The 11,762-nt window shown below is 49.6% G+C and overlaps 1 protein-coding gene across 1 annotated transcript; it reads right to left on the bottom strand.

The window, feature by feature from the left end:
* Nucleotides 1-404: 404 nt before the first annotated feature.
* On the bottom strand, nucleotides 405-3,097 carry Myog (myogenin). The gene is made up of 3 exons (XM_020163566.2): nucleotides 2,465-3,097; nucleotides 1,649-1,730; nucleotides 405-1,116 (listed from the first exon to the last, which is right to left on the bottom strand). Exons 1-3 carry the CDS (start codon nucleotides 3,008-3,010, stop codon nucleotides 995-997), a joined length of 750 nt encoding a protein of 249 aa, XP_020019155.2. The 5' UTR covers nucleotides 3,011-3,097; the 3' UTR covers nucleotides 405-994.
* Nucleotides 3,098-11,762: the final 8,665 nt, after the last annotated feature.

Raw genomic sequence — 11,762 nt, 5'->3', positions numbered from 1 at the left:
TCTGGGTTCCACAGTTTCTCTGGAAACTGGTTTTCCTCTAGGCTGTGGATCAGACACACTTGGTTCCTGTTGTAGTGGGGGAAAAAAGAGCAGAGCCCCCCAGGGCCTAGTGACCATTGCAGGATGGTGCCTGTGGTGCTTTTGGAGCCCATGGCAATCCTTGGCATCCACGGAAGGCCCACCCCTGGAGTGTATCTGGACTGCTGAGGGGAAGGGGCAGAGCTGCCAGTCACTCCCCACCCTCTACTTCATCACAGACACTCTTTTAGCAACCAGTCTTTATTCATTTTTTAAAAAAAATCCAAATAAGTTAGCAAAAAAAAAAAATACAAAACAATGGCAAAACCACACGATGCTTAGTTAACAAAAGAAATCACCCCAAGAGCCCCCCCCCCATCCCTGCCTGTCTCCAGCAACATCAGCACAGGAGACCTTGGTCAGATGGCAGCTTTACAAACAACACACAAAACAAAACAAAACATAAAACCAGTGGAAGGTTCCCAATATTCACTGCAAAAGCTTGGCCCCCCAAGGACATGGATTGTTCCTCTCCCTTTCTTCTCTCTCAACTCATGGCAGGCCCAGCCCAGCCACTGGCATCAGGAAGAGACTAGAACAAGAGATGTGCACACTTGTCCTGGTCAGAACACTGTCTTTGTCTGTCAAACCATTTCATTTGGGGGTTGGAATTAGAGGCTGCGTATGAGAAAAAGGAAGCTCCTGAGTTTGCCCCCTGAGCCCCTGGGGGTATCCACAAGGGGGCGCTCTGGTCCCCTGCTTTATCTCCTTGGAAAGGGGATGCCCTTGTTCTAAGTCAGCTAAATGAGGGCATCCATTCCTTATGTGGATGGGGAGTGGAATAGTATGGCCTGTGGCAGCCCAGGGCTGTCATCCTGGCATCCTAACAGCCTTCTTCAGGAGGCCCCTGCTGCAGAAGTGGTAGCATCTGTCGCCAGCAAGGGGGCTCACACGGACACCCAGCCTGGTAGACATCTCAGTTGGGCATGGTTTCGTCTGGGAAGGCCACAGACACATCCTCTACTGTGATGCTGTCCACGATGGAGGTGAGGGAGTGCAGGTTGCGGGCATCTGTAGGATCAGCTGCAAGCAGATGGTCTGTAAGGAGAAGGTGGGAGGGTGTTATCTGGGCAAGGAAGGAGGATGCCTTGGAGTGACACAGGTTTTTGAGGACAGATGGGTGGACAAAATCCAGGAGTTCTCCCTAGCCACTACCTTTCTCCATGGTGTGTGTGTGGGGGGGGGTGTGTGTGTGTGCTTGTGTGCATGTCTCCTCTCTGAATTCCCTAGTGGGGGATTCGAAGCAACTGGAACTGCCCTTTGCTGGGCCCAGTTTTGCAGCACTGACTCAGCAACTCCCAGGGACCCCTGGGGCAGGACGGTCTTCTCTCACTGAGAAGGTCAGTCAGCAGGCACCAGCTGGAGAGCTGCAGGAGGCCATGGCCCCTTTTAGCTGGTCAGGGCTGCAGGACGGCACAGGGCCTCTCAGCCCACCATTTGGGGTCAGCAGGTCCCTGGAGAAACCACAGGAAGAGGACTGGAGCAGGGACAGGTAAGAGGGGAGAATCCAGGTTAAGGAAAGGCTGAGGGATTGAGCCATGGTTAGTTACCAAAGTCAGGCTTCACTTACCGCTGGGGTTGGGGCCAAACTCCAGTACACTTCCCCACTCTGGGCTGCAGGAGGCGCTGTGGGAGCTGCAGTCACTGGGCACCTGCAAGACACGGCCAAGGCCCAAGGTCAGGGCACAGCCATCCTCAGCTGTGTCTCTCTGCCTGGTCCCAGCAGTCAGAACTGTGCTGGGGTACAAAGGTGGGCCAAGGCTGGGGCCCTCCAGCCTAGGGCACCCTCACCTCCAGAATGTTCACTCCAAAAAGACCCTCCTACAGCCAGGCCTTTCCTGGTTTCCAGAATGATTCTGTCTTCACAGGACACTAACTTAAAGGGGTTCCTGGGGATAAGGGTGACAAGGCAGCCCATCTGGCCCCACTAGGGTGACTTCTGAGGAGGCCTGCTAGGATTCCAGTGAAACTGGGTGGGTTTTATCTGCTCAGCCACACCCAGGACGGGGGTGGACTGGGGAGCAAAGCAGGCTTCTTTGACTAACTTGGCATGGCCTTTTAGGCTCTGACTTAAGCATGGAGATTAATCCTTCTCTCACCCAGGCTCACTATTGGCTTATTCCTGGGTCCCTTCTGTAGCTCTGTGCCAGCCAGCCCCACTGGGTCAGCACCTCCTGCCCACTGCCTTTGTCTGGTCTGGAAAGAGCATGGGGGCACAGGAGGTCAGCTGGACAGCCAAGCTCTGACAAAAGGAGGGGGTCTTTCAATCCCTAAGGCCCTGCTTGGCACTTGCTCCAGCCATCTGACTGGTGACTCCATGGTGTCCCACGGCTGTCTGGATGCCTCCCTCTGGCCTCACCCCTGGTGCAGGTGGCCGGCCACTTACCGCCGGCTGGGGCCCACCCCCACTTCGGTAGCGGAGGTCACGCTCCTCCTGGTTGAGGGAGCTGAGCAGGGCCTGCAGGCGCTCGATGTACTGGATGGCACTGCGCAGAATTTCCACCTTGGGCAGCCGCTGGTTGGGGTTGAGCAGGGTGCTCCTTTTCAGGGCCTCAAAGGCCTCGTTCACCTTCTTGAGCCTGCGCTTCTCCCTTAGGGTGGCCGCCCGTCGCCGATCCACAGACACGGACTTCCTCTTACACACCTTGCATGCCCAAGGCAGACACTGACCAGGACAGTGCTCGGGGGTCCCCAGCCCCTTGTCCTCCAGTGGCCCTCGGACCTCGGGGCTCAGGCTGAGCTCAGTCCGCTCATAGCCCGGTGGCTCGAAGCCCTGGAGATGGACAGGCAGGTAGTTTTCCCCATCATAGAAGCGGGGCTCCTGGTAGAAGTAGGGGGATGTCTCATACAGCTCCATGGGATCGAAAAAGGCTTGTTCCTGCCACAGGTCCCCAAGCTCCTGCAGCCCCTCACACCAACTGCTGGGTGCCATTTAAACCCTCCCGGCTGGCATGGAACCAGAGATAAATATAGCCTACGCCACAGAAACCTGAGCCTCCTCTAAGCTGTTGCTGCACATCAAGACGTTTACAGTGGCTTACATGTGATTCCCCTTCCCTCTCCCCAAGGCCCCCACCCCACCCAGCCAGCCTGCCCCTGGCCCAGGCGGCTCCTGTGCACGGGTCGGGAGGCCGTTGGGTGTAATTTGATTAGTTTTCATTTCTCGGCAGTCCCTGTGGGGCAAGAGAGGTGGGGGTGGATACATTGCCGCTCTCATCTGCTCCTTTCAGTTACTCCTAGTGGCTGCCTGCCGGCTCCTGGCTTGCCAGCCAAAGCAGCAGGGTGGGTGTAGGTTAGGAAGGGACAAGGAAGGGGTCAGCTTAGGCTGGAAGGGGCCTTAAGAGTCAATCCATCCGTCTCCCTGCTCTTGACAGCATCTTAACTACACTGTATCAGTCCAACGAGACTTTTAAAGACCTCCCTCACCAAAGAAATTTTGTGCTTCAAATTTTGGGCACTTGTGGGTTCCCAGTGTCCAGGGATAAGAAAGATTGAAACTCGCTGGGGTACACGGATTCAGCTTCTGGGTTTCCAAAGCACTTTTGGCCTTATTCATTCTCTTAGATCTCACATATTGGTGGTTACTGAGGTGAGAGAAATTTTTTGTTTTTTAGTAAGAAGTTTTCTCCTTAAGATGGCTGGTCAGGGTCAGAGCAAGAATCAGAATTCACAGCCTACACATTGCTACCTCCAGTGGCAAGGCCACCAGTTGTAAGTCTCTTCCTTCTGTCACCCTCATTTATCTGTCCTTCAGCTCTCTTTCCTGCCATGTTTGAATACCAGAATCTTCCTGACTCCTTAGTGGAAGGGGGTAGGAAAGGACAGGGAGCTCTTCACACCCAGCTGGCATCTGTCCTCTCCTGGACCTCCTGCCTGGGTTCTTCCCCCCTGCCTGTCTCAGCACCAGTGTTTCGTGCATCATCGAGTTCTCAAATGTCAGATGGAGGACTATTTAATCTTTGGGTGTCTCCAGTGATGGTCACCTCTTAGTAGAGACCTTGGGGGTCTGAGAGGGCTGTTCCTCCCCATGCATTGTGCAGGCCTCAGGTGCCAGCCATGAGCAAAGCTCAGGCTTAGGGCTGGGAATATAGGGACGCCCAGAGCAGGATCCCTTCCCTCCACCTTACTGTGTACTATATCATGAAGGCCACCTTGTTTTTAAATTTTTTTTTATTATTGTACTGGGGGTTCATTGTGACATTTACCAAAGTTCTTACAATATATCATAGTTGATTTCACCCCCCCCATCATTCTTCTTTACCCCCCCCACCCCCAGAGGACCACCTTGTTAACACAACCTCTGATACTCAAATCCCCTTCCTAGGTCACCTCTGCTGCTGATGTCACAAGACAGCTCAGCCCATTCCCTCAAAGGGCAGCTTTGGGAATTCAATGCTGTGTTTTGCAGGCACTACCACTTGAGCCATGTCCTCAGCCCTTTTTAGTTTAGATATTTTTACCATAGGGTCTTGCCAGCCTAGAATGTGATCTTCCTATTTACCCTTCCTTTGTAGCTGAGATGACAGGCACATGTCACTGTGCCCAGCTTTTATTGATTGAGATGGGGGCTCATGAATTTTTTTGCCTGGGCTGGCCTCAAACCAAGATCCTCCCAGTCTCTGTCTCCTGAGTAGGATTGCAGATATGAACCACTGCACCTGGCTGAATCCTGGGCTTTGAGCTGCAGTCTTTCATTCCATAGACAAAGTCTGATTCATCTTGCAATCAGATGAGACTTATAAGTTAAAACCAGTAGCAAGGATAAGCAGCAGAATCATGCGGGAGCCTGAGGGAGGACTGACTCCCAGGGGAAGTGAGACCTGCACAGAGTTTGAAGGACTAACTTTTCTTCCTTACCTTATCCAAAGCAAGGAGCCAGGAAAATGCTGCTATCCTTCTGATGAAGAAAGTGGGTAAGGAGGGGATATAGCTGGACAGTAAAACAACCCCAAGCAAGTTGTGGAACAGCAGAACCTTAATTTGGTTTTTGGATTTACCAGTCTGTCATAAAGTACAGCACAGGTATTGCAGGTTCTAAACTTGTCCTTGACCCCAATCAGAATAAGAAGCTCTATTTCCAATCCTCCCACCCACCCCAAAAAAGAAAAACTTTGCCTCAGTTTACATTCCAATCTCATATTCCCAAGAAAAGGAATGAAGTCAAAGCTACTATGAAAACCCAGAAATAGGGTCTTTGTCCTTTCAGAATCCTATTTGACTTGCCCTTAAGCAATCTGTCTTCTTCCTCTAAAAATGGAAGCAGAATGGGCTTGTCCTGTGACAGCCCTTGCTGTCTTGTGGGCAAGCCTAGACACTGAACTGTGACTGCAGGCAAGGGAGAGTAGGCTAATGGCATAGTTAATGGGGCTGTGATTCTTTGTAAATAAGTAGGTTTGGCAAAAGGGTGACTCAGGGCTGGAGGTGTGGCTCAAGTGGTACAGTGCCTGCCCGTGGCCCTGAGTTCCAACCCCAGTACTGAAAACAAAAGGTGTGTCAGAAGCTTTTAGAATGGCAAAACCACTGAAGGCTGGGGCCTCTGTGGAGAATTCAGGCCGGAGGAGTGGGCTGGGCTGGGTTGGGTCTTGAGGAACGGGTAGGATTTGTGATTTGTACCAGAGGAGAAGAGTTCAGGTGAGGAGTACCTGGAGACAAGGCTACAAAGATGGAAAGAGGCCCAGCTGGGCATGGAGGGACTTGGAAACTGAGGCAAGGAGACCACAAAGACCACCATGACAGTAATCTTGGAGTACGACGATGATCTGTCCGAACAACCCTCAGAGGCAAGAGAGTGGATTTGACTGGGAAGCATGCATGGTTCAGGCTGACGAAGGATGGTGTGTGTGCGGGCGTGTGTGCATGCGTACCCTGGGAGGATGTTGTTTTATTACGTGAGAGGAGGACTTTCATGAAAATACCCAATAAATACGAGACCCACTTCTTGCTTTGTCCTCTTCCCAACTCCTGAGTCCTTACCCTCCCTTTTATCTCTATGATCTACAGATCATGTCCTCATTGTCCCATAGCAGAACCCAGGAGCAGGAATTGGGGAAAAACGTGTTCCCCCCCACCTTATATAGTTATTCTTTCTCGCTCTCTCTTTTTTCTTTTCATCCTTCCTTCCTCTTTCTTTCTTTTTCATCCTTCCTTCCCCTTCCTTCCTCCCTCCCTCCCTCCTTTCCTTCCTCCCTCCCATCCTTTTTCTTTCAATTGAAAAACATATACTGAGCACAGTGTGCCAGGCTCCAGGGTCACTGTCACGAATAGGATGTGGTCTGTCTGCTGTCAATATGCTCACAGTTGAGTGAGGGAGATGAGCACACCAAGGTAGACAGGGCTCAGTGACAAAAGGGAAGGTTAGAAAAACTGCCACATTGGTCTATAATCCAGAGGGAAAATTTGATTCATTCACTCCTTCCTCTGCTCAACACCTATTTCCTAAGGACCTACTTTGTGTTGATCTCTGGGTGGGGACAGGACCTGGGGTGAGAACAGTGACTAGGAGCAGCTCCTGTCTTCAGGCACCTGTGTTAGGTGTGAGTGTGGCCTTGTGTTTGTGCGATTTTTGCCTCTGACCTAATATAAGGACAGGGTTGGGAGGTTACGGTGACCTTGTATGCCTGGGTCTCTATGAACCACGCCTGTACATATGTTTATGTATGCCTGAATAAGGTGACCTGGGTACCATATCAGGACTCAAGTGGGAATGTTCCCAGGACCAAGATCATGGGGTGATCCAGGTGTCTCTGACCTCTGAAAACTTTCAAGTGGCTAGGGACTGGCCTTGTTCTTCTCTTAGCCGAGTTGTGAAGGAACCATGTCTAGATCTTGCTTTTCTCCCCGGCACAGCCCTTCAGCCGCAAGCTGCCCTCTGATGGATGGGAACACATTGGTGCCAAGCACAGAGCAGCCTTTGTGCTCTGCCACCAGCGGTGATCCATCAGCTCTAACCTGACAGCAGGGCGTCCAGCCCTAATCCCCACCCCTGCTGTGTGGGCACACAGGGCCCCCTTTCTGACTGTAACCTCCTCCACTGGAGTCCTGCTTTCTCCAGAGGAAGCCCTTGTCCCTCACAGGGTTCCAGGGCCAGATTGCTGCCTCCCCACACACCATCTCAAGTTGATTCTGTACCATTTGCATGCTGGGCTAATCTCATTTGCATGAAGGGGATTTCAGAAATCCCTTTCACCTGCTCCCTACTCCTTCCTTCCCCTTCTGCTGAATGTCCAGCCATGGCTGTCTGGCCTCCAGCCTCTTCTAGTCCCTGCAGGCTTCACAGGTGAACTGACCTGGGCTGGCAGGTTGCTTGTCTGAAATTCAGCAAGTTGCCTATTCTGGAATCTCATTTGCTTGGACATAGAAGAGCAAGAGAGTCTAGAAAGATGGGAGTCTCTGGCTTCTGCAAACAGTTCCCACCTTTTGTTTTCCTGGGCTGAATCTCTTGAGTATTATTGGTAAGGACTGGGCTGGGGTTGGGTGTCCAGAATGCATGTGCATTTCAACAGAACATGCATAAATATGACATGGAAATCTGAATTGATTATTTATGAGGCAGTAGCTATGCCGCAGGGTAAGTACAGATCACAGCATCATAGGTTGTCAGAGTGCAAGGCAGTCTAGGATCAGCTAGTCCAATTTCTTTCTACAGAGTCGGAAACACAGGCCCAAAGAAGGGACGTGACTTGCCCAAGGGGGCAGAAGACCAGTGTCAGAGTGCTAAGGAGTCTGCCTAAACTTAGACCCTGGGGCTGAATCCAGGAGCCTTCTCCCTTCCTTGAGGTTGCAGGTGAGGTGGGTGCAGCAAGTGGGTACATGCTCTCCAGGTGGGCATGGTGCCACAGGCAGTGGACAGTGAGAGGATTCCGTGTTCCAATGGTGAGTTCAGGGTGACATCAGGAGAAGTTGTGATGGAGAGAAGAAAAGAAGATATAGGAGGTAGTGGGGGAGAGGGAGGGGGCAGGGCAGGTAAGGGAGGGGGTGGAGGAAGCGGGGAGAAATGACCCAAAAGTTGTATGCACATATGAATAAAATTTTTTTTTAAAAGTGAAAAAAAAAAGATATAGGACAAGTGTGAGGGGAAAGGCAGGGGGACTTGGGACAGGAGAAGAAGCTTGGAGGCAGAGGACCATGTTTGAGAGGTGGTCCTCCCCCTCCCTCGCCTCAAGTCCACATTGTTTCCACCGAGGCCTGAGCATCAGATAACCACTGGGAAATTCCTTCCCTGCCTGGAATTTGGAACTATGAGCCAGGATCATCCTTCAAGAATCTCTGGCTTAGGAGTGGGGGAAGGTGCCAGCCTGGGGGCTGAAGAGGTTGGGTCTGGGGAGAGTGGCAGTCAGGGAGAAGTGATTGATGGAGACAAAGTAGAGCTGGTCTTAAAAATACTCAGAACAGAGCTCAGCAGAGAATGTGGCATTGTGAACCTGAGGGCTTGGCACCAGTGGGGCCTTTGAAATGGGGATGAGGATTGCTTGTGAGTGTTCCATGTCCCTATGAAAACAGGGCCTTCAGTTTCTGGTTGGAACAAATACTGTCAGGAAATCACAGGAAAGTGGAGGAAAGAAGCCTGGATAGGGAGTCAAGTCACGGTGCTGTCATGTCTTCTCTCTGCTTCTCAGTTTGCCCATCCGTAAACCAAGATGCTGGAGTGAATGATCTGAATATCCCCTGTTTTCCTGACTTAGCATGTACTCTTGGGATCAGGACAGGAGGACTGGTTTATTTTTTCATTTGGTTGCTTGGGTTTGTGATACTGAGAATTAAACCCAGGACCTTGCACAGACACACTAGGCACTGAGTTACACCGCTAGCTGGAGGGAGTTAGGAGGGTTGTGTGAACCAGGCCTGAACAGTGGACCCCTGGGATAAGAGAAGGAAGATTTTCTTGGGATATTTGTCCACCTTCACTTCTGCTTCTATACTCCACCTCACTGAAAGACCACCAGATGGTTCTCTGCAACCATTTCGCCCATCTAGAACTTTCTGATGTGTTTGCCATACTCACACCTGAGCTTAGCCTCCTTGCCTGTCACCCTTCGCTGCTATCCTTCTACTCCCCTGCCCCCTATGGGTTCAGAGCCCTATCTTGCTACCCCACCCCCTTCCACTCCCTGAACTGCTTCTATTTCTGCCTCTTTGACAAGTTGTGACATATTTGGGAGCAGCTGCTGCCTGGGTGGAGTTGCCTTTGCCTTTCTCCTGGCTCCATCCTCCTCTCCTGAATCCTCCTCTCCTGAATCCTCCTGATAGCCACCCCTTCCCAGAATGCGCCTAGAGACCCTCCCTGCATTCCCTGCTCTGCAACTCAGATAACAACTTTTTCTAGGATTCTGCAGGGTGGCCAAGGCCTCAGACTGATACAAGGGAGCTTTCTGGGGCTTCTGCCCCAGGTGGCCAGGGCTGGGGGTAGGGTCTCTTCTGCCAAGCCCCCAGTTTCAGGCAGGTCTCTTCCCCCTTTGGGTTTTATTCTTCTATTTTTAAAATAAAGGTGATGAATAACATCTTTCCCACCTCTGTAAGTACCTTGACACCTACTGAGGAGCTCTCTGAATGCTATTGGTCTCACTACCTTGTCTTTTCTTAAGAATATTACACTGTCCCTCTCTGCTGGCCTTTCCTCTGAGCACCTAAGCATGCTGAGTCTCTCCCACCAAAAAAGTTCCTCTTTCCCATGTAGTCCCTTAGCTATGGCTCTATGGCTAATTTCCCTTCTTCATCAAGTTTTCAGAAAAAGTTTATACTTCCTCACCTCTCATTCATTTGTCTGCTCCTTGGCTTCCACTTTCCCTAGGTCAGTAAGATTGCTTTTCCTGGAGCAGCAGCCACAGTGGCACCATGGGTCTGACCCAGCACTTCCAGTGGCTGCTGCTGCTGCTGTGGGTGGCCACAGAGGGGCCAGGCTTGAAAAACAGGATCATTGTATTCTGGAACCAATGAGCCCAGTAAACAAAGAATCTGAGGGGATTTGGAATGTTGATATCTTTAGGATTCTAGAATCTGGAAATCCTTAGAATCTTGACACCTTTAAAGTTCTAGAACCATGGTGGTGGTAGCATTCTAGCAAGTTCTGAAATTTTGAGATGTTGAAATTCTTCGATCTTGACTTTCTTGACGTGGAATCTTGACAGCGTAGAATCGAGCTAGTTATCAGTATGTGACTTCAGCTGACCACCTACGCAGCTGAGGACTCTAAGATCAGCAGAGGCCCTCAGCCGGGGAGATACTTTCAGTCTTAATCTTACTTGATTGGTCTGTGTCATCTGGTGGTATGAGCCACACACACCCCTTAAAACTGTGCTCTCCCAGCTCCCAAGGCCCCTCCATCTCCCGTTTCTTCCCTGTCTTTTCTCACTGTGTCTTCACCTTTCTTTCTCTCCATTAGCTCTACTTCTGTCCAACCTTCAAGAGGATTCTCCTAAGTCATCTTTTATACAACCTCCCTTGGCAGTCTCATGTTCTTACCTTGGTTTTAATGACCTTGCGTAATAAATGCTTGGTGACAGTTAGCTGCTCTTAACTGTTATGTATTGATTACTCCCAGTTCTCTGCTCTGCTTCAGTTGCTTCTCTGGGTTGCAGATTGCATATCCAAGGTTTTGGTAGATATCTCCACTTAAATGTTTTGTGGGCTCCTAAAATTAAATATATCTGATGTGGAATCCATTTACTCTCTCCTCCATTCCAACACTCCCCTTACTGCTAGTTGATGCCATCATCCACCCAATAATGTCTCTGCATCTCTTATCCATCCATATACAATCGTTCAGCAAGTCCCATGATCCATCTCAACAATTCTAGACTCACATAGGTTCAGGACTTGTTTTGGTTCCCACTAGCCAAAGTCAAAGGCCTCATTGAAGGCATGGCATTTAACTGAGATCACAAAAGGGTCATACCTTAGCAAAAAGTAAAGGTTACTCCAGATCTGTCTTCAAAAAGTTTAAAAACAGAGCAAGGGGCATAGCTTAGAAATAGAGCACTGGCCTCACATGCACAAGGCAATTGGTTTGATCCCTGGCACCAAATAATAATAATATTAATTATTTATAAACTAACCTCAAAAGCATAAAATTAATTTAACTGCCTGTAAAAAAAAGTCCAATACTCTTTAAAGTCATATAATAAAATCTAACACTCAGTTGTGTAAAATTCACAATGGCAATTATGCCATCAAAAATTAGAAGACAACAAAGAAGGAGGAAAAAAATGTTATCCATAAACAGAAGAAAAAAATCCATTAATTGAAATAGATCCAGAAATGATAGGGATGATAAAATTATCAGTCAAACTAATTATAACTATGCTCAAAGATTTAAAGAAAAACATGAACAAAATTAAGAGATAAATGGAAGATATAAAAAGGAATAAAAATTTTACTGGATAGGAGTATCTACTAGTCTAATGAGGTGAGGCTGTCATACCAAAATATCATAGACTGAATACATTAAAACAACAGATGTTTATTTTCTCACAGTTCTGGAGACTGGAAGTTCGAGAGCAGGGTTGCAGCATTGTCACATTCTGGTGAGGGCTCCCTTCTTGGCTTCCTGATGGCTGCCTTCATGGAACTTTCCTTGGTGTGACTTTTTCTTTTCCTTGGAAAAGAGAGAGAGAGAGAGAAAGAGAGAGAGAGAGAGAGAGAGAGAGAGAGAGAGAGGTCTCTGGTGTCTTTTCTTCTAAGAGTATTAT

This window comes from Castor canadensis, chromosome 11, assembly GCF_047511655.1.
Source record: "Castor canadensis chromosome 11, mCasCan1.hap1v2, whole genome shotgun sequence".
Lineage (NCBI taxonomy): Eukaryota > Metazoa > Chordata > Mammalia > Rodentia > Castoridae > Castor > Castor canadensis.
The sequence above is the reverse complement of the archived record's forward strand: the minus strand, read 5'-3'. Positions and strand labels throughout refer to the sequence as shown.